The 23,500-nt window shown below is 40.5% G+C and overlaps 1 protein-coding gene across 4 annotated transcripts in view; it reads right to left on the reverse strand.

The window, feature by feature from the left end:
* Window positions 1-647: 647 nt before the first annotated feature.
* CPVL (carboxypeptidase vitellogenic like) overlaps window positions 648-23,500 on the reverse strand; it is a 126,779-nt gene continuing 103,926 nt past the window's right edge. For all 4 annotated transcript variants that reach the window (XM_086398435.1, XM_086398433.1, XM_086398434.1 and 1 more), the window contains one exon: window positions 648-901. In XM_086398435.1, the coding sequence (XP_086254561.1) occupies window positions 797-901 (105 nt within the window). In that variant the 3' untranslated portion in view covers window positions 648-796. The remainder of the gene's footprint in view (window positions 902-23,500) is intronic.

Here is a 23,500-nt window from a genome sequence, read left to right on the forward strand (position 1 = left end):
TTATTTGGCTAAAGAAGCACAGAATTTAAAACTCAAAGTAAAAACAGCTCATAACTAATATGGCCTGCAGGCTGTTTGATAAATGTGCATACTTAAACCTATGAACTAAAAAAAAAAAAGAAAGAGAACAAAGAAAGAATAGGCAAAGATTTAGTATGTTCTCTGAATAAGATTCTCTGCTTATCATCAATAAGTAGATACAGATACATTATTTCTTTTACATATAAGATTTTTAGTTCAAAGAATTGCAAGCCACCTTTCTTGCTAAGACTTTCTACATTCTGAAGTCTCTTCCTCACCACTATTATAAGTTCATCTATTCATTTGGAATGATAATTCAGATGTCCTTATCTAATATTTATGCAACACCTTCAGATACATGGTATGATAAACTTTTCTGTTATTTACAGAACAAGATGGTTACAACTGTATTCATTTATTGCACTTTTCACATCATTAGAGAAGGAATTTAAAATTCTTATTCAAGGCCCCAACATCCCATTTATTTATCCATTTCTATCTGAATTGGTGTCTCAGAATCCATTCTTTGTACCCGTTAAGATAAATGATGTAATTCTCACTCATGCACAACATTTTCTTACAGTTAATTTTGTAATGAACCATCTCTCCCCCGAAACAGAGCCTCATTTGTTTTAAGGATAATTTTTATTGATGAGGAACATTTTGCAGTTTTAAAAAGATAATTTTCTTATTTATGTAACATTTTCTATCTTGAAAATTTTCTTTTCAAAGATTAAAAGCCATGATGGTCTCCTTTAGGAAAGCAGCTTATCCATCAATAAGGATCCCATCCTCTTCCAAAAATGAATCGATTAATCATGTCAAAAGATCGCAGAGGCTGGTCATAGGGCAAAATGTGGCCTCCACCTCGAACAATTACCTTAAAGAAGAAAAACTGAAATTTAGAAAACTGGATATTCTAAATACATGGAAACTTTTAATTTGGATTAAAATGTTCTTAAAGCTTACATGAAATAAAGAACATAGTGAATCAGTTCATGCTTTTGGATATGCTGATTGTCTGCTTTTGACAGCATTAATAAATAGGTACCTTAAGGTAAGAAAGTTTTAAAATTGTGTAGTTATTTGATTTTACACCAAATTGTATCCATCTTTCATGTGTATGAAACTGGAAAATCCTTCCTTGTCTCTTCTTAGGAGGGAGCTGTCTGCTTCTCCATGCTGTGCTGTAACTCTTACCTTGTTAGGGCCCTGAGATTGGGAGACCTACCCCAGACCAGCTCTGGTTGCAACCAGGTAGAGAAATGTACCTAATTCTACCGTTCAGTAAGCTCGTCCATTGGCCTTCACACTAAGCTACACCTTTTACCTTAACTACACCTTCTACCTTAGTCTTTACCAGTAATAAAGGAGATATTTTGAGTCTCAAAAAAATTAAAACAACAAAAGAGAACTCCTTGACATCTGAAATTTTAAAAGGCCTAAAATTTTTTTGAGCAGCAAAAAATTAGAACATTCTATTTTTTCCAAGATTTTATTATGAAACATTTTCAAACATATAGCAGATTTGAAAGAATTTCATATACACACCATTTAGATACTCTCATTAACACTTTACTCATTTTCTTACAGCTGCATCTCACTGCCCATCTATTAATCCATCTTATCTTTTTGACACATTTCAAAGTAAGATGGGGATGTCAGTATACTCCCCAAATTTTGTGTAAAATTGACATACAATGGGATTCTCTGGTGGCTTCCCTAGTGGCTCAGACAGTAAAGAATCTGCCTGCAATGCAGGAGATGCCGGGTTGATCCCTGGGTCGGGAAGATCCCCTGGAGAAGGAAATGGCAACCCACTCCAGTATTCTTGCCTGGAGAATCCCATGGACAGAGGAGCCTGGCAGGCTACAATGGAGTCACAGAGTCAGACATGACTTAGCGAGTGACTCAACAACAACAACCAGGTCATACAATTGTTAAGCGGGGGAAGTAGCTAGAACCCTGGCTTCTGGCGTAAACACTAGTATTTTAAATCAAATTCCAGTACTTTCACAATAATTTCTTACTGTGAAGGGAACTTTACGGCTTGGTCACAGAACGTTTCACCCACCTCTCCACATACTTTTGAGATATTTAAGGACTATGAGGGAGAAAGAAATGGCAACCCACTCCAGTGTTCTTGTCTGGAGAATCCCAGGGATGGAGGAGCCTAGTGGTCTGCTGTCTATGGGGTCACACAGAGTCGGACACGACTGAAGCGACTTAGCAGCAGCAGCAGCAAGGACTATGAGATCGGACTTACCCTTCATTGGCCTTTGGAGACAACTGCTTCATGCTACCCTCCACCAGCGGTCAGCTGTACCTTGCTGCTATGACAGCAACACCCATCTACATTTGTGTTTCAGCTTGCATTTGGAAACCCAGCATGTCCCCGTCTTTGTCACAGATCAAAAGTGAACACATCTGTGACAGGAGCCCATGCACGTGACCCTGGAGGAAGACTTCTGCTGCCCTCCACGACCCCAGGCTAGAATTCTCCTCCTGTGGCTTCCCATCCAGTCCTCCAGCCTTGGCAGGAATCAGATGAGCGATTTTCATGCAACTTCAGCTCAGCTGAGGACACTTAATGAAGTCGTGTTTATGACAAAACCCAGCTGCTTCAGCTGGAAATGAGTTTGGCAGCAATCGTCCAGAACAGTAAGAAACTGAATACTCAAGAGCTAAAGGTCATCCTGCCTCCCTCCCCGACCAGGGCTACTGCTAATGGAGGGCTAGCACAGTGCTTCACGGCCTGGGCTTGGGAGTCGGAGCACAGGAGCGTGACCAGAGGCGCAGCAAACTATATGACCTTGGGTAAGCAACTTAACATCTCTGTGTTTCAGTTTTCTTAGCGGTACAACGGGGAATGAAATATTATGTCCTGGGATAGTTGTATAAGGAATTAAAGGAATGATATCCATGGAACACAGCACAGTACCTGGCCGGGGATGGTTCTTGAGAAATATTAGCTGTTGTAATTATTCTTTGAGTAATTATCTCTATTCAAAATGTAAGATCAAAATTCATGTAACCAACATAACTAACCTAGAACATCGTGTTCCTACATTAGCATAAAAATCTTGGTTTAAGGGAGTTGTTTAAAACAGTCGTTCTCAAACCTAAAGGGGAATAAAAATACCCGAGCTTGTTAAAGTAAATTGCTAGGTTCTCACCCCTAGACCTCCCAGTTCTGAAGGTCCCAGCCAGGGTCTAAGAATTTGCACTTCTAACAATTGCAAAGTAATTCTGGTGCTGTTGGTCCAAAGACTACTCTTTGAGGACCTCTATTTAAAGAACTTCCTATTTTGTGACAGGTTGTTCTGTTTTTACATCAAGGGAAAACACAAAGAAAAATTTATGTAACATCTACTAATGACCTCACCTTAGTGTATTTTTTTCTAATCATCTGCTCTCCTGGTGTTTATACACACACAAACACACACACACACACACACACACACACACCCTTCTACATCCATGATAATCAAGTGGTGAAGAAGAGATGACAGGGGTTAGGTGTTACAATTCTTATTCTCAATGACTTGCCTGATCCTTGATCCAATTCTGAGCTGCCATTCGTAATGACCAAATGACATCATAAATGGTGTCATTAAGATTGGAAAGAAAAGCTCATTTAAGAACAAAGTCTTTTTCACATGCCACAAAATTCTCAAAGTATGTTCTCTAGCAGATTCCCTATAGCATTTTCCTGAAGTTAACCTCAAAAATGAATTTATGAGTACTGAAAAAATAAACCACTCTGTTGTAATAGCCAAGCCACTCACCACTCACAAATCAAGGACACAAACCACTCCAGAGTTTTTAGAGGTGTGTAAAAAAATGTGACAGGGCCATGATTATATATTTAAATGTGACCAGACTAATCTTGAGGCTCCCTGGATAGAAATGGTCTCATCACCAGAAACTGGATATTTTGGGTGCTTTCACATTAGAACTGAAACTGCTAAACTCATGTGTTCCAGATGTCATGAATTTTAAAAGGGTTATACAAACACTTTAAAGCTTCATTCCACTTTATGTTTTAGAAAAGAATATGATTCTCCATGGAACTAGAAACATGGACCTGGCAATAAAGATTTCTCAGTTGTGCCTTTTGAGATGAAATATAAGGGGAAATTCACAATGGGTGTGTTGACACAGATGTCATGGGAGACTTCAAGGGGGGTCAAGGAGGAGCAGATCACTGGACAGACAATGGTGAGTGGGAAGTGGGAAAGAGATGCAGTAAAGACAGGAAACTGAGTTCAGAAACAGTGGGGCATGAAACTGCATTGCACATGCAATAATCTGAAAGGAGTTCCAGTTATGAAGAATTAGAAGGAAAGCAGAAGGAACAGTTGAACAGGTAAACCCTATATGACATGCTGCTGGGATCCACCGACCTTTTCATACAGGATTTGTGTGTGTGTGTTAAAATACACATAACATAAAACTATCATTCTAACCATTTTACTGTGGACAATTCAGTAGCGTTTAATATATTCACAGTGTTAAGCAACCATCGCCACTATCCAGTTGCAGATATTTTCATCACTGCAAAGGAAACCTGTACCCATTAGCAATCAGTTTCCATTCCTGTCTCCCTGCCAGTCTCTGACAATCACTAACCTACTTTTTGTTTCTATGGTTTTGTTGCCTATTCTGGGGATATCTTTGAGAGTTTTAAGCAGAATAGTGATATGCTCAGATCTGCATTAAAGGAAGATGACTTCATAGCCACTGAGGGGGCTGGTTTGAAGGAAATGATACTGGGGCAAGGAGGCAAGTTAGGAGACTAGCTGTTCAGGTGAGAAATGATGTAAAGGAGAGATGCTAAGAAGGCAAGAGAAGAGGGATGTTGGGGTTGAACCTGAAAAGTTAGTGATTAATCAGGTATAAAGTTAAGTGAAAAACCCTCCCCCTGCTCCCCAACATATGAACATCCTTCCCATTCCAGGCTTCTGAAACATGCAGCTTTGCAAGAAGTGATGTTATTAACCAAGAGGCACACGGCCAAAGCAGGTCAGGAGGCAGGTGAAAAAGGACAGATTTCTTTTTTTTTTTTTTTTTTGGATGACTGTGGCTGTGTGCCAATAAAACTTTATTTACGGACACTGAAATTAGAACTTCATACAACTGTTATGTGAAACAAAAACCATATTCTTTTTTTTTCAAACATTAAAAGATATAAAAACCAAATTTGGCTTGTGTGCCATAGAAAAACAGGCAGAGAGGCAAAGCTGGCCAACCCTGGCTTTAGAACACATCTTCCTGACATCACCATGAGGCAAGTGGCTAACATCACCCTCACCACTTCATGCAGTAGAGCGTGAGAATCTGAGAGTTCATCCAGATTAGTTTCCTTCTCCTCCTCCAATTCACAGAGGAGGTTCTGGTGCCTGACTTCAGGCCATACAGCTTGTGAGTGACAGTGTCAGGCTGGAGCTTGGGTGTCTTGATTTAAGTCTTACCTACCTTCTCCCAATCGGTTCCAAAAATCAAAATTTAAGATTTCATCCACAGCCACAAAGTCCTTCTGCCATTTCTCATCAGCACTTCATCATTTTTTTTCATTTTAAAGGAATTTATTCTAATAAATACCTTAAAATTAAGGATTCAGTAAGCTCAAGTTATACAGAGAATTATTATTTTTTTAAATTTATTTATTTATTTATTTATTTTAAAGAGACAGATTTCTAGTTCTTGTTTTCTACTACAGATTGATAGAGACACTCAAGATCATCTTGTTTGTTTTTGACTTACATTAAAGTTCTTTTATTATTTTTATTCCATTCCACCGTTACAAATGCTTACCTTTTCACTTTCAAACATGAACCCTGAGTATAAATTAAATAAATAGGCATTCAAATAAAATGTATACTAAAAAGAAAAGATACTTGGGAATAAGAATAAAAAATAAGCCAAAGCTTGTTAGCAGCCACCTCATAACAAAAGAGTGAGGCAAATCACTTTCAATAAAAGAAAAAAAGCGAAGATCAAGGCTCAGTGTTGCTTCCACAACACTCTGGGAAGACTCCTTCACATTCACCACTGTAACTTCTACCATAGCAAATGATTATTGGGGCAAAAAGGTGCTTTGCTGCTGCTGCTAAGTCGCTTCAGTCGTGTCCGACTCTGTGCGACCCCATAGACGGCAGCCCACCAGGCCCCGCCGTCCCTGGGATTCTCCAGGCAAGAACACTGGAGTGGGTTGCCAGTTCCTCCCCCAATGCATGAAAGTGAAAAGTGAAAGTGAAGGCGCACAGTCGTATCAGACTCTTAGCGACCCCATGGACTGCAGCCTACCAGGCTCCTCCGTCCATGGGATTTTCCAGGCAAGAGTACTGGAGTGGGGTGCCATTGCCTTCTCCCAAAAAGGTGCTTTAGCTGACCTAAATGTAGCCACAGCAGCAGCATCATTTCTAGAGTAGTCAATACATAACTGGTGCTACCTTACAGTTCCAAGGTGCTCTCCAGGTTCACCATCTAACTTAATCACTTGAAACAAAATCATAATTTAGGATTTCCACTTTTCATTATGACACATTAATAGCATGTGCCAAACCAAAGCCACCATTAAGAACAACAATAAAAACTTAATGTCATAGAATCATGAGTCAGCAGATCTAGGTTTGAGCCTAGCTCTGTGACTTGGGCACAATGACTTAACTATTCTTATTTTCCCATCTGTAAAATGGAGATAGGAATTAAGGTGACCAGTTGTCTCAGTTTACCTAGGACTGAGAAGTTATTAGGAGCATAGAACCTTTAGTGCTAATGCTGAAATCCAGTGAAATGACTAGTGAAATGACTGAATTTAGTCATTTAGTGAAATGACTGAATGGTTGGTTAGTCACCCTAACAAAAGTAAACTTTCTGTGAAAATTCAGAGAAACAATGCATATAAAATATCCCATGGCACTCAGTTCACAGATGCATATTAAGCGCGTACCACGTAGCATATAGGCAAATAATAAGCACTCAACCAAAGGTCATCATACTATCATTATCTGAATTTTTATAGTCAAAGGAGTATGTTTTCCTTTTAAGAGCAGAGAAAGATTAGAAGTTACTAAGAACTGTAAACTTCATTACTATACTTTTTCAGAAAGATAGATCACAATATTTTCTTTAGGAAGGGATATGTTTCTCTTCCAGGCTTCTTTTATTTCCATGCTATAAATCCTTCCTTCCATGGGAAAGAAGGTCCCAATTAAAGTAAGAAAGCAACTTAAATAAGAAATCAAACCTTTGTCAATATGCTTACCTGTCTAGAGCAAACTGTGTCCCTTAAGCCTGCCAACACCAGGATCCATCCCATTCTTTCCCTGCACCCGCTTTCACCACATGCAATGCCAAACACCCTTTTCTCTCCACACAGAAACGTCAAGCAAGCAAGACCTTACTTGTCTTAGCAGAATGGCAAAAAGCCACTGTCTTTTTTGCCTTTTAAGAACACACTTTATAACACAGGATTTAATGCAGTTAAAAAGTAACCAAAATTTTACTTCCTTCATGTCCAATTTTTATACTTGATATCCGTAAGGGAATAAAAAGCACAATCCAGTTCATTAATTACCTTACTCAATATCTAACTTTATAAGCTACAGTTTGTAGTTTTCTTTTGGAGGAGAGACTGAGAGTGGAGGAGAGGGCAGAGGTTAGAGCAGCAAATGCTCTCTGCCAGGAGTGGTGTGAAGACTTAGATCCTGACTCACTGTCTGCTGGGTAACATGGAAACAAGGGCCAGCCAACTTGCCAAAATTTGGCTTCCTGCAAACAGCAGTGCAGGTTGGCTCCAGCAGTAGTGCGCTGAAGTTCTTTTCCACTGGTTCAGGAGACTGGATTAATAAGCACATTGCTGATCTACTCCACATTCGGTGACATCATGTTGGTACCCTGAAATCAGCCATGGTGGGACAACTTACACCATGGAAATCAGCAAGCACTAGAGATCCGAGACTCCCTTCCTTTCCAAGCTAGTTTACCTCAGACCACTGGTTCTCTGACACTTTGACTCTCCTGGGGAAACATGAAATGTTAGGCCATTCTTCCTCTTTCCCAAAACAGAAGAAATATTCATTCAAATGGGTAAATTATAAGGCCCAAATCTCTGAAACCTTGGCTCAGGATATCAGATGGGCTGGGTTTCAAATATTTGCAAGAAGGTAGGAATATTAATGGACTTCCCTGGTAGCCCAGTGGTAAAGAATCTGTCTGCTAATACAGGAGATGTGGGTTCGATCCCTGGGTTGGGAAGATCCTTTGGAAAAGGAAATGGCAACCCACTCCAGTATTCCTACCTGGGGAATCCCATGGACAGAGGAACCTGGTGGGCCACAGTCTATGAGGTTGCAAAAAGAGTTGGACATGACTTAGCAACTGAACAAGAAGAAGAATATTAATATTTGTCTGCTTCCAATCTACACTGTCTTTACTGATAAACCAAAGAGTGCAGGCAAAAATAGTGCTCTTAGTCCAGCTGACAATGCAGCAATTTCACAACACAACCTTACTTTGTTCCTTCATTTCTCTACCCACTCCACACTGTACCATGTTGGCTCCATTTAATATTCCCATAAGCAACTTGATTTTGATAAGCAACCAGATAAGTAAATCTGGTTACACTTCAAATTAAAACAACAAAAAGTTACTGTTTGAAAAGCAAACCCAAATTCCGTCTTTGTTCCTCAAATATCATTAATTTTTAAAACCCATTCTCCATGTGTGGATAATAGTTTAAATGTTAGCCTTCTTAGTATTTATTCACTTTCCATAATGAAATGGTTCTCTGTTAAATTTCAATAGGTTATTAAAAAAAAACAACTCAGCAGCTAAGAGAAAATTATGCATCATTGCTTAGCTGTTGTACCTCAGCAAATAGATCTGCTATCCAATTTATATTTTAAATAATACAATAAATTAGCTCCCTGAGTATTAACTAAGTGCATATTTGGGTAGCTTAATTTAGAAGCATTCTTTTTATGCTAATCAGTCCTCTCTGATGAAATAGAATCACATGAACTAAACTGACTCTTGGCAAATAATCAGAGTAAAATTGGGAGTTGCTATTGTTTATTATTTCCTTTGTTTTTAGGAAGCAAGCTGTGTGTGTGTGTGTGTGTGTGTATGTGTGTGTGTTTTAAGAAAAGGGAAAAAATATCATCAAATACCGAGAGTTCAATTTATTTTGGAGAGGACACACTCACTAGTCAGCTACTGAGATAATGAAACTTCTACAATTCCTTCCATAAATTTTTGTTTCCTAGAATATTTCTCCCTTTTTCTTTTATGTAACACAGAAAGGAAACAGTCTTCAGGGGACATAAACAATGCATCCTTTCGCTTGATGGGAATTGTTTTGAACTATTCATTATCTCAGCATGTCTAGTCTATTTACTAGAAGAAATTCTCGTGTGTACAAGTGGTGAGCCACTACTACATTCCTTGAGAACTGTAGTCTTTGAATACACACAGTAGTGAGAGGGGTGTGGGCGTAACGTAGGGGCCAACTTGATTTTAATTCTAATTCACTGAAATTTACTGGGTGCTAGGAACTGTGCTAAGGGGCTTGCTACAAACATAAATCAGATATCATTCCTGTTCTCAAGGAGCTCCATGTCAATAGGGGAGAAAGGCAAATGAAACCCCAGTGGGGTGCCTGCAATGGGAGCTGTACATAGAGATGCAAAAGAGGAATTCTGGGAGAAGGGCTTCCTAGAGGTGATACTGGTGTTTAGCTCTGAAAGGCAAATGGGGATTTTCCAGGCCTTTGGAGGAGGAAGAAGGGCCTGATATGAAAAGCAGAGGGAATCCCATGGGAATTATTGGCTGACAAAATAGTAAGGTGTGTTTGGGGAACTATAAGGTGTTTTGCTTTGTTTTTCAGGATTCTAATTAAGAAAGAAGGAGACAAAGTCCAGGTTGGGGAAGGAAGCAGAGGCCAGATCGGGTAGCTTTACTTTTGTGTGTGTGGGGTTTGGACTTCATTCATCAGGGAGTTAGTGAGAGATTTTTAGACAAGGATAAAACTGGATCGGACTTGCATTTTGGAAAAAGCACAAAGAGAAGGGTAGGTTGGAGAGGAAGATGACTAGTTGAGACCAGCTAAGGAGGCTATTTTAAAAGGAAAAAGTTTAAACAACAAGTTAAAACACATATTCAGAGTGTTCCTGAATAGCATCTTTCAAAATTGTGCCTTTTCTTAAAACACTACAAAGCAAAAACTGTTTCACTTAAGAAATCATAACGTAGTGTAGCCATTTTATGTCCTCCAAAATGCTGTATGTTTTCTAATTGGTTTTGTATAAAATCAGTGTTTTTCAAGTAGTTCTCTGTGGTTTCTGTGTCAAGCACTAGGAAGTGAGTAAAATCAAGTCAGCGAGAAGGGTACTATAAATCAAATGCAAGAAAGGCTAGCTAAAGAACAGGGTGAGTCGTATTTGCCAATCACTATTCTTAATTTTCTGGTAAGACTCACAGCAAAGCAACTGGCTAAACCATTTCCTTGTTCTTTCAGTGGAAAAGTGATGGAAGTGTTAGAAAAAGATTTAGATTTTTCTACCTGTAGTCCAGCGCTTGCCTGCAAATCCAGACATACGTTGAAATGCCTCTTTTACTAGTTGCTTCTTATACTAAGCCACTGTTGGTAAGCTGAGGCGAAAAGGTGCTGAAGGACTAAATTTCTAATTGTTGTAAGCTAGGTATTTTGATAGCCAACATTAACCCATGTCATCCAAAAAGAAAATTGCATCTCCCAACTGGAGGAGCATTAAGACTTAGACATGACACGTCCATTCCATCCTTTTACTGGGTGTGGATGCTACAGTCTTTTAATTGATGACAGCCAGAGAAGAATATGGAAATAAGAGCGAGAGAAAAGGAAGCTAGACTGTGAATGTTAGACATGAAAAAGGACATTAAGACCCCTTTCCAGTTCACAAGCTCAGGTGAAAGATGCCCAGAAACAAGTCCAGGAGTTGGTGACACAGTGGAATAATCAGAACTCTTGTATACTACTGGCAAGAATACAATCAACTGGGAAAACAGTTTGGCGTTATCTAAGGAAGCTAAAGAGGTTCAAATACTATTAAATCATCTGTTCCACCTCTACGCATTATTCTTAAGAGAAACTCTAGCATGCAGGCCCAAGGAGATATGTGCAGCAATATTGTTCATAGCAGCAATATTTATAGTAACATAAAGCTGGAAACAACCCAAATGCCCATCAACAGTGGAATGGATGAATGATGTAATTATATGATAGAATGCTATTCAGCAGTGAAAAGGAACAAAGCACAATCCTGAACATATCAACATGGGTGAATCTCAAAATATTGAAGAGCAAAAGTACAGTGTTGCAAAATATACACAGAAGAATTCTTTTTATGTAAAACTGGATCATCGAAAAAACAAGTGAGTTCCAGAAAAACATCTATTTCTGCTTTATTGACTATGGCAAAGCCTTTGACTGTGTGGATCACAATAAACTGTGGAAAATTCTGAAAGAGATGGGAATACCAGACCACCTGACCTGCCTCTTGAGAAACCTGTATGCAGCTCAGGAAGCAACAGTTACAACTGGACATGGAACAACAGACTGGTTCCAAATAGGAAAAGGAGTACGTCAAGGCTGTATATTGTTACCCTACTTATTTAACTTCTATGCAGAGTACATCATGAGAAATGCTGGGCTGGAGGAAGCACAAGCTGGAAGCACAAGATTGCCGGGAGAAATATCAATAACCTCAGATATGCAGATGACACCACCTTTATGGCAGAAAGTGAAGAGGAACTAAAAAGCCTCCTGATGAAAGTGAAAGAGGAGAGTGAAAAAGTTGGCTTAAAGCTCAACATTCAGAAAATGAAGATCATGGCATTTGGTCCCACCACTTCATGGGAAATAGATGGGGAAACAGTGGAAACAGTGTCAGACTTTATTTCTTGGGCTCCAAAATCACTGCAGATGGTGATTGCAGCCATGAAATTAAAAGATACTTACTCCTTGGAAGGAAAGTTATGACCAACCTAGACAGCATATTCAAAAGCAGGGACATTACTTTGCCAACAAAGGTCCGTCTAGTCAAGGCTATGGTTTTTCCAGTGGTCATGTATGGATGTGAAAGTTGGACTCTGAAGAAAGCTGAGTGCTGAAGAATTGATGCTTTTGAACTGTGGTGCTGGAGAAGACTCATGGACTGTAAGGAGATCCAACCAGCCCATCCTAAAGGAGATCAGTCCTGGGTGTTCTTTGGAAGGACTGATGCTAAAGCAGAAACTCCAATACTTTGGCCACCTCATGTGAAGTGCTGCCTCATTGGAAAAGACCCTGATACTGGGAGGAATTGGGGGCAGGAGGAGAAGGGGACGACAGAGGATGAGATGGCTGGATGACATCACCGACTCAATGCACATGAGTTTGGGTAAACTCCAGGAGTTGGTGATGGACAGTTAGGCCTGGTGTGCTGCGATTCATGGGGTTGCAAAGGGTTGGACAAGACTGAGCGACTGAACTGAACTGAAACATGAAAGGTAAAATATTATTTATGGAGATGTTTATCTGTAGTAAAACTATAAATTTTTAAAAAAGGATGTAGAAACAAAACCCAGGGCAGTAGTTTACCTCCGGGGCCAGTGAGGGAAGAAAATGGGATTGGGAGCGTGGGCTGCTGGTAATGCTACATTTCCTAAACGATTGTAAGCACAGGGGTAGTCATTTATCATTGTTTGTTTGATCTTATACAAGTATAATATATTTTTGGTGATTCTTCAACTTTTAATTAAAAAAGAGAAGAAAAAACCCACCTATTGATACTGCCAAACTCATAAAAAATGAATCTATAAGAAATTTAACATGTTCTCTGTTGTGCTTTTCCCTTCCGCCCAACACAGAGATAACGAAATGGACCATATGTCTAAACACGGTAAATGGGGAGAATATGGAGAAGCAATTGAACGAAACAAATGCAAAAGTGGGGAAGCGGCTGGCAAGTGGCTCCAAGAAGACAAAACTGGTACCAGAATGGAACCTTTGGACTCCAGTTGCTGCATAAATAATAATAATAAAAATAATAAATAGAGGAAAAAAATAAACAGCCACATCTCCATGCTGGAGAGCAGAAGAGCAAGAAGTTGCCAAACATTTTTTTTTTGTTTTGCTAGATTATTTTTAATTCTCTAAATCTAAGCTCCTATATTCCCCTTCTTCCCTGTTTCTGTATGTTAGAAGCTCAGTATAAGTGGGGGGGGGGGGACAGAATAAAATATAGGCTGAATGCTTCATTTATTGTCAACAGGGATGTTTCAGATCACTTTTAAACTAGAAGGGACTCAAATGCTTTAGAAACATCTCATCACTCAATTTAGCAACTTCCATATACTGTTGTTAGACTGCCATGAACAAATGTGCAGGCCCCTCCACTTCTTCCATCTCTCACCAAGACTGTTTCCATGTTACAGTAAAGTAAACACTAGATACAGTGGAAATATTTCTAGGTCTATCTGATGAATAATACCCCATTTCATCATCTGAGCCTTTAAGACATAGTATCTCATAAGGACTATATTAGATGGGGCTGGGGGAGCTTCTTGTCCTGTGAAAATAGATTCATGTTAGGAGAGGTCAATAAAGACAATAAAATTATATTTATTGCATGCTTACTAGGTGCCAGAGTATCAAGGAATACATAAGCATTATATTAATTAATCCTAATAATGAATCCTTCTGCAAGAGAATTAGGTATTAATATTATGATGAGGAACTTCTTAGAGAGGTTAAGAAATTTGCCCAAGGTCACACAGTTAGTAAGTGGTGGAGCTAGGGGCTAATCCAGGTTGAACACAGTATCCACTCTCTTAATCCCTATACTTCAGGGTCACTTGAGTATGGTGATAGTAGAAGTAGTGAGAATCATCAAGGTAATAAATAAAATTCAAGTTCATAACTTCTCAGCTTGAGAAGATGGCCCATGTTTGGGTACATGGAAGGGTCTATGAATTACTTCCAACAATCAAATAGTCTAACGCACAGGTGCTTTGTCTTTTTTGTGCCATGGACCCCTGAGGCTGTTTAGTGTCATCTATAAATACCTCTCAGAACAATGGTTTTAAATACATGATTCACTCACATATATATTATGATACATACATATTATAGATTACAAATTAAAATTATAGATTGACATTATCAAAACAGTTAAACATGGGACTTCACTGGTGCTCCAGTGGTTAAAACTCTGTGCTCCCTCCCAGTGCAGGAGTTCTGGGTTCGATCCCTGGTCAGGGAACTAGATCCCACATGCCACAGCTAAGACCCGGTGCAGCCAAATAAATAAAATGAATACAAATAAATATTAAAAAACAAAATAACTGTTAAACATGAATTTGTGACACATCAACATATGTCCTTCTATATGAAAACATAACAAAAGAGCAACTTGTGGGTCTGATAACTTCTATAACTTTTATAGAAGCTATCTTCTATAACTTTAGGCATAAGCATTGTTTCTAGCTATTTGCAACAGCATCTGTATTTGATATGAAACTATCTCTGCATTCTATGGTGACAAAGTCAAAGGCACTGCTAATACTGCTGTGGTTTGTTGCCTACATTCATAATGGAAGGAAATGCTAAATTTCATAATTCATAATAGGAGGAAATGATGTTCCAGTTAGAGGTTAGTGAAAATAAAGATGCAATTTTTCCCCCTTATAAGTTCACTGACCTCTTAAATCCTAACCAAAAAGCCTCACCCCAAGTTGGCAATCTATTAAATAACCTAACTAGGAAGCATTAAGTTTACTCCTGATAAGGCTTCAGTCTAAATCACTGCAATTTTATTTTTGCTTTGGCACAGAACTAATCATATCTATCTAATATATTATTGGATCAATAATTAATATCCAGAAACAAACTGGGACTGGTGTGCATCCTTGCTGAGAACTCTCTGGATGATGTTTAACATCATCCAGACCTAGTTGTATCCTTGTTGGAAAGTAATAAGAACGCACTACTGTCTGAAGACACCGCACGTGAGGACTGCATTCGGTATAGGACAGAATGCTGCTGGGAAAAGGAAGCTAATGTTTGAGTAAATAAAAGAGTTTTTCTATGAGTCTAAATTACCAATGGTCTATCAGTGTTTTAAGAGAACAAAGACCACTTGTCAACCTACAATACATGGCAAGGAACTGAGGTTTACAATTTAGTTTAAGGTTTGGGCTGAGGATTTCAGAGAATCAGAGCCACATCAGTAAATACCATTGACTAGAGGACACTTTTCTAAATGTGATGCTTCAGATCAATGGCTGGTTTGTTAAGAGTAAAACTATGTTCTCAGGTTTCTGGTTGGCTGGTCAGTAAGTAAAATAGCTCAGGATTTAGAGCACCCTCTAGGTATCAGAACAGAAGTTTACCCAAACATAAGCCACACAGGATTCCTGTGAGATAGATGGAAGCCATTTCAGTATCAATAAAGGAACAAAAGACATACAGTTTATGTCCCCAAGCCAGATGCATATTAAATTCCCTAAGAAGCTTAAATATTGATGCTCAGGTCTTAACCCTAGACCAATAAAGTCAGAATATCTGGAAACAGGTCTTGGGAGTCTGTATTTGCAAGGGTTGAGACACATTGGATTAGGAAAATGTAATGGAAAGGGATGATCCCAAGTTCTTTGCCACTCTTGTTAGCAAGAGGAATCTTGCCTTGCTCTGTGATTTACTTTGACCAAGATGATGCACTGGAAGTAACAGTCTGAGACTTTTGAGCCCTGGCCTTAAAAGGATGGGCATCTTTTGCTTCTCAATTTGGGAGACCTGCCGCCATGCTGTGAAGTCTAGGCCAGGATACCGTATGGTTAGAGAGATGGAGATGTAGTGCTCTCTCATATGGAGAGAGCACTACAGGAGAAGAGACTCACGTGGATGTTCCAGCTTTAGCCAAACTGTCAGCTGAGTGCAGCTGCAGGTGTGAACTACCCCAATCAGAAAAACCTCCTTGCTGAGCCCATTCCACCACATAATTGTGAGAAATAATACATTGTTGTTGGGTTAAGCCAGTAAGTTTTGGAGTGATTCCTTATTCTGTATCAAATAACTGTAAGAGGGAAATATTTACTAACAACTCTTAATTCTTTTCCCCTGAAAGATTTGTTATTCCTATCTTGGAATCTTGATATAAATTGAAAAACAAGACTGGATTCATCTTTCTAATGAAGAGAGAAGACATAATGACATGACAGCTTAAGTGAAAGTGTATATTATGCAAACAAAGGAAGACTAATACCCCATGTGGTCTCAGGCAAACCACCAGCTCCTACTGCTGTCTACCACCCTCACCTAGGCCCCCCCGCAAATCCTGAGAGCTTGCAACTGCACCATTTGGGTGGTCTTTGTGGCCGACAGAGAGATGTATCATCAAATCCTCCTTCAAGGATAGACTTGTGGTCCAGCTGTGGGAAATCCAGTCAGCAGACAGCCTCCAGCTGTCAGCTCCTTCAGGGTCTGCCTCAGCTGCACAGCACAACCTCTCCCAAAATGATGCCCTTCCTGGGGCATCCCACATCTAGTGACTAAGTGAGGTGGGGGGCATATAAAGGCCGATCATTTTTGTCTGATGTAAGATACTGTGATGGAAACTACTCTCTTTGGACCTCCCTCCCAGGTTGGCCAAGGTTTGTCAGGCCCGCGTCGTAGTTTGATTTCCTCCTCTGCCAATGCTGCTTCCTACTCCTTCCTTTCTCAGGTGTTAATCCCTAATGAACATCTCGTACCCTAAAGTCTGCCCCAATACCTGCTTCTGGAGAATCTAACTTGTAATTGCCATGAAACTCTCTAATAATGGCAAGTCTTATTAGTGAGGGCAGGGGATGGTTTGATTGCTATATTCTGATTGTCTGCCCACAGTCTGATTCCCATAAATGGACAGAAGAGCCTTCCCCAGGTCTGGAAGATGGAGACAAAGAACCCATGGATAAGGCCATCCCTTTTTGTAGAAATCAACACAGCTGGGATAGAGATGAAGATTCTGTTTAACAATTTCTGTAACATAGCCAAAACATTTTCCCTGGAATTAGCTGCATTTGGTAATCATTGTCTCAAATCTGTTTAACAGTTACTTTCCTCCATTAAATATTGTTTTAACTTCTCATCCCCTATCAACTAGTTGAATGCAAAAGTGACATTTATTGCTGTTTGCTTACTCTGATTGTTGTCAGTGCAACCAAGGACTTGCTGAAGACCTTTCTGGAAACTGTTGGTTCCTTCAGAAATAGTTTCTAATCCTCCCTAAGCTGTTTACAATTCTAAATTAAAGAAAAAATGAATTGTTAGCAGGAAGGTCAAGAGAGGCACTCTTGAGAGAGTCCCTCTAGAGAGGGAATCTCTATCATTCCCTCTGCGGATTATCCGTGGACATGTTGAAATCCTAGCCTGAGCTTCCCTTCCACTCAAAGGACTATGGTTATTCTTTTCTCCATTCAAGGGTGGTGGGCTCCTCCCCTTTGGCTTCTCTGTACCTGTCCCCTAGCGGAAAGTCTTACTCCTTTGGGAAACTCAGGGAGAAACCCCTGAGAAGAGTGTGGCAGACCATAGGCCTAAGAACTTCATAAGGCCAAACATGAGTCAAGGTCAAAATATAAGTCGTGGCTCAGGGCTTGTGCTTTTGGAGACTGGGGGGCTTGCTGTGAGCCTGAGGAGGGCACCAGGATGACACCAGCATGCCAGGCAGTCCTTGTGGGTATTCAGCTTTCAAGTTCATTTAACTGCACAGTAAACACTAATTTTCAAACAGGAATTGGTCCTCACAGCTTGGACATTATAAAGTTTATCTCCTCTATTTTGGGACCTCAGGATCAAGCACCAAGAAGGTGATCCCAGGAAGTAGATGAAGAACCTTCTTCCGGTACTAACATGACTCTCTATTTCCTGGGGGTACTCCTATTTTCCGGGGCTTCCCTGGTGGCTCAGCTGGTAAAGAAACTGCCCGAAATGCAGAAGACCTGGGTTCGATCCCTGGGTTGGAAAGATCCCCTGGAGAAGGGAAAGGCTACCCACTGCAGTATTCTGGCCTGGAGAATTCCATGGACTTTCACTTTCACTTCACTTTCCTTCTTCTCTGACCTATTTCCGCCCTGAATTCATCCTACTGCTGCCAATTTAAACTTTCCAAAGCTTTGAAAATGTGCTTAATTATCTTCCATGGCAACAAACACATATGCTTATATGAGATACTTCGAGCACTCAAATTCATAGAGATGGGGTAGAATGGTGGTTGCCAAGGGTTGGGGAAGGGGGAATGGGGAGCTGGCGTTGATAATTACAGAGTTTCAGCTTTACAAGATGAAAAGAGCTGTAGAGATAGATGGTACATAATCGTATGTATGCACTTGATACCACTCAACTGTATACTTAAAAATGGTTAAAATGGCAAGTTTTCAATGTATATTTTATCCCAATAAAAAAAAAATTGGAAAAAAAATTCTTCAATTCCCACCCCTCCTACTGCCTAAACAATGGAACACTCACCCCTTTTCCCACTATCGAGGCTCCATGGTCCCTTTCCAGTTTCTCTCCCAGCTTGCACCCTCTGGGCACCAAAACAGAAACCAGACTGTGTGCTCTGCCTGTGTCCTGCTCTGTACGCTCCCATTCGGAGTCTCTGCCCACCATGCTTATTCTCTGCTCATTTTAGTCAATTTCAGCGTCGATTCTTTTACTAACATGAGAACTCCCCAGGTAAATCTATAACCCTTCCTAACACTGGATGAGCCTTGCCTCATCACCTACTAAGCACCACCTACCTTTTTAAAAAACCCCTGATACTCTGTCTATAGAAAGGCACATGTATGTAACTCAAGAACTAACACTAGAAGTAAAATACACTCTTTCTCAGGCCTGCTTTAATCATGGCACATGTGTATGCAGACTCCAGTTTCAAGTGTACTAGCTTACTGCTGCCAATCCATCATTCCAGAGGTGGGTGCCCTTGTGAAGTAGAAAACTACTGAGCTGGAAGCCAGGGGACCTGAAATCGAATCTAATTTCAGACATGAAATGGGTATGGGACTTTGGGACAGTCATTTAACCTCCAGGCTTTAGTTTCTCCACCTGGAAAATGAGATCTAAAATTTGCTCCAGCTGGAAAATTTTACCTACAGGATAGAGAAAATTATTTATTGAATAACCTAAGCTGATACTGATAATGAAAACAAAAATTATGATATCTCAAGTTGCAATCAGGAAAAAGAGACTTGTTGGAAATAATGCAAAATTCATGGTAGAAGAAACTACGCTTACTATGATTGCACAAGAATGAAAACTGACTGGTGACTCATGTCTTCCTTTTAATCTCTACATGAAAAATAATTATTCTCCATAAAAATATTTTCAGTGAAATAAAGATATAAAAAATGCTTTTCTTCCCCAGAAAATGTAGCTTCATGAGGTTTTTTCTAGAAAGCTGTTTTTAAAGAATTCATCAGTGTTATTATTCTGATGAAAATTTTATAAATGTGGCATCTTGGCATGTATGGAGTTGCTGATTCAATGATGTAAGAACAAAAACATCCTGCATTTCAAAAGCAGTGATGACATCAAAACAGATCATGAACAGCAGCTGTGATATCTGGAGAAAGGCAGAGAAAGACCCCAAAAGGTGCAGCAGGGTGGTCTTGACAGCGATGGACATGGATTGTCACCAGCCAAGCAGAGACAGGATTACACCTTTGATCTACGCTGTAATGTTATTGAGTCACACACACACACACACACACACACACACACACACACACACACACACACACATTCTCTCTCTCTCTCTCTCTCTCTCTCTCTCTCTCTCTCTCTCACCGAAGGCCACTATCTATTCTATAATGCTTGCAAACTGAGCCTCTCTGGACATTAAAGAAAAATCTGTTTCAGATCTTTCTTTAAAGATATCTTCCCTATGGCTCAGATGGTGAAGAATCTGCCTGTAATGCAAGAGACCCAAGTTTGATCCCTGGGGAGGCAAGATCCTCTGGAGAAGGAAATGGCAAACCCGCTCCAGTATTCTTGCCTGGAGAATCCCCTGGACAGAGGAGCCTGGCGGGCTACAGCCCATGGGGTTGCAAAGAGTTGCACACGACTGAATGACTAACTTTCACTTTAGAAATAACTTGGTTCAAACCTTGTAATTTACAGATGAACAAACAGGTTGAGAAAAGCCCGTTACTTCGCAGATGATATAAGAAGGGAGAGTCTGATTCTTAGAACGTACAGATAGAAGCAGCCAGAGCAGCAAAGGGCAACCAGCAGACTCATTCTTCATCTGATCTCTGAGGGGTGGATGGAGCTGGCTGGTGTCCCTGGGCATCCCTTGATGGAGAAATGCTCCCTCATCTCAGCACCTTGCTGCTCCCCTGGGAGAACCGTCGTTCCTCTAAATGGACATTTTAAGGAACCATTCAGAGACAAGTCTACTTTGGTTTCAATTTTTAAATTAAGAGCTGTGGAGTTTGGCAGAGAGCGAGGTTTCTCTCTTGGCAGACACAGACACATGCTTCTGTTTTGTGTGTCAAATGCTAAAAAGCCGAGTCCACGGCTGACGGCCGTTTTTTTCATTATCAGACGCCTGACATTTGAACGGAATCCCTAATCCACAGAGTGCCTTTGTGAACATCGGAGCTCTTTTCCACCCTTCTTCCCCGCCCATCTCCACAAGCCACCCCCAATCCTACGTGGAGGCATTAGGGGAGAGGAGCGCAGCCAACGTTGTAAAATCACCCACATAAAATGCAGCTCCCTCGCCGTGCGGCAAAACACTTCTATCACAAACATATGTGGGCCTCGCTTCTTTTGTTACCCAGTTTTCGGCAGTCAGAGGAGTGCCATTTCATCTCTCAATGTGTTTTGCATTCACCAGCAGAGTCAGCGGGCTCAGTGTGATATTTGCCACAAGTTTCTGAGTGAAGGTCGACATCCCTCGTCCCACCTCTGTGGCTCACGCCGCCCTGCAGCTCCAGTCTCACCCCCCAAGCTGGGCATTCCATGCACGGTGCTGAGCAGGACACATGTGTGATGCCAGGCACCGGAGGCATTCATAATACTGGTCTGGGGGACATAAGATAACAGGTGGCTGAGGCAGCCATCAGAAGATGTGGAGGACATGCTGGGTGTGCCTGGTGGGATTCTCATCATAAAGCAGTGCAGCAGATGGGGGCAAAGACATGCCCAGCATTGTGCCCTGGCCACTCGGCATGCGTGTTTGCCTTTAATAATCTGAATAGTAATATCCCAACTTTCCTCTAAGGGTTGATTTCCTCTAAGGGAAAAATCAAACATTTTCTCTGATCTTGATTTTTACTATTTATGATTTCCCTTTTGTTATATACATCCTTATAAGTGATACACAGTAATAATAATACTAGCAAAATTTCCTGAGTCAGGGGCTGCTTTAAGTTGCTTAGCTTATTAAGTCCCCTCAATAATCCTATGAGAATACTGTAGACAGAGTTGCTTAAACCACAGAAATTTCTCACAGTTTTGGTGTCTGGGAAGTCCAAGATTAAGGTGCTAGTTGATTGGGTTTCTGGTAAGGGTTCTCTTCCCTGCTTGCAGATAGCTGCAAGCTAACTAAGATGCTGCCAGGGTTCCCTTGCTTCTGGAGACTCTAGGGGAGAATCTGTTTCTTTGTGTTTTCTAGTTTTCCAGAGGCTGCCTGCATTCCTTAGTTCATGGTCCTTCTTTCAAATACAGCAGTGCAGCACCTTCAAAACTGTGACTCACCTCTTCCCTCATTCACTTATCTGGATCTCTGTGATTACATTGGGCTGATCTCCCCATCTCTATGTCAGATGATTAGCAACCTTATTTCCATATGTAGCCCTAATTCCTTCTTTCCATATGATACAACACACTGACAGGTTCCAGAGATTAAGGGAAAGGTTTCTTTGTGCGTGTGTGTGCAACAAGCTGAGTGTGACATTCTCTGACCCTGTCTGCATCAAAGCAATGGTCGATTCAGGGGCCCAGAGGTGACAAGACCAAGCATAACGTGGTAGTTAAGAGACTGGAAACTTGAAAGGAGCTTTGGGAAGCAAATACTGGTGTTCGTGCTCTGCCAAAGGGTAGAGCCCCCGGTTAATACCACAAATGTCAATTTAGGGCCATGGAAATAGGCCAGCTAAAATACAGTTTTGCTGCTGCTAAGTTGCTTCAGTCATGTCCGGCTCTGTGCGAACGCAAAGACGGCAGCCCAACAGGCTCCCCCTTCCCTGGGATTCTTCAGGCAAGAACACTGGAGTGGGTTGCCACCTCCTTCTCCAAGAACACTGGAGTGGGTTGCCCTCTCCTTCTCACTGAAAGTGAAAAGTGAAAGTGAAGTCGTTCCGTCGTGTCTGACTCCCAGTGACCCCATGGACTGCAGCCTACCAGGCTCCTCTATCTATGGGATTTTCCAGGCAAGAGTACTGGAGTGGGGTGCCATTGCCATCTCCAAAAATACACTCAATTCCAGACTTAATAAAGGTCCTTGCCTGTATTCTAATTGCCCGACAGAAGCAAAGCAAAATCTCTTTGGAGGTAAATATTATCAGCCAAAAACTCAAACTCTCTCCATAACTTGACCCGTTTAATGTCTGACATTCAAACTTGTAGGCATATCAGGAAAAAGGATCAAATTGCCATAAAAAAGAGTATAAATAAATCGCATGAACATAAAGCTGAGCAAAAATACCACAAAGGAAAGAGTACAAACTGAATGTGTCCATTTATAAAAATTCAAAAACTTGCAGAAAAAATCTAGGCCATAAGAAGTCAGGACAGTGGTTACCTTGGAGAGGAGGGGGTAGTGACGGTGGGGCAACAGGCATTGGTTCTATCTTATTTCTTTATCTAGTTGACTGTCACATGGATATGTTCACTCTGTGAAATTTCATTTACCTGTTTTGTGACTTGTTAACTTTTCTATATTAAAACTCAATAAGATTTTTTAAAGTACCAAAGTAGAATCAATTTCACATTTCACTGATAAAATTATGTACAAAATTTTACCTGTGTACAAAGGCATCAGTTAAAATGCAATTTCAGGTGTTGAAATTGTTACTTTTTTCTTTTTAAAAAGTTTTTGAATTCAATTCAAAAAACTGAAAAATTTTTAGAGACAAACAGACAAGAAAAATTAAGTCCAGATTATTTTCTGCAACCGAAGAGCATCCACTTGTCCAATATTTTGGAATCTGACTTTAGAGTTAACTAGTTATGAAAGTATGTGTGTTAGTTACTCAGTTGCACCCAACTCTTTGTGACCCAGTGGACTGTAGCCCACCAGAATCCTCTTGCAATGTGGGAGACCTGGGTTCGATCCCTGGGTTGGGAAGATCCCCTGGAGGAGGGCATGACAACCTACTCCAGTATTCTTGCCTGGAGAATCCCCATGATAAAGGAGACTGGGGGGCTACAGTCCATGGGGTCGCAAAGAGTCAGACATGACTGAGC

This window comes from Bos grunniens, chromosome 4 (genome assembly GCF_055505025.1).
Source record: "Bos grunniens cultivar Pamir isolate PY7600 chromosome 4, Bosgru_T2T1.0, whole genome shotgun sequence".
Taxonomy (NCBI): domain Eukaryota; kingdom Metazoa; phylum Chordata; class Mammalia; order Artiodactyla; family Bovidae; genus Bos; species Bos grunniens.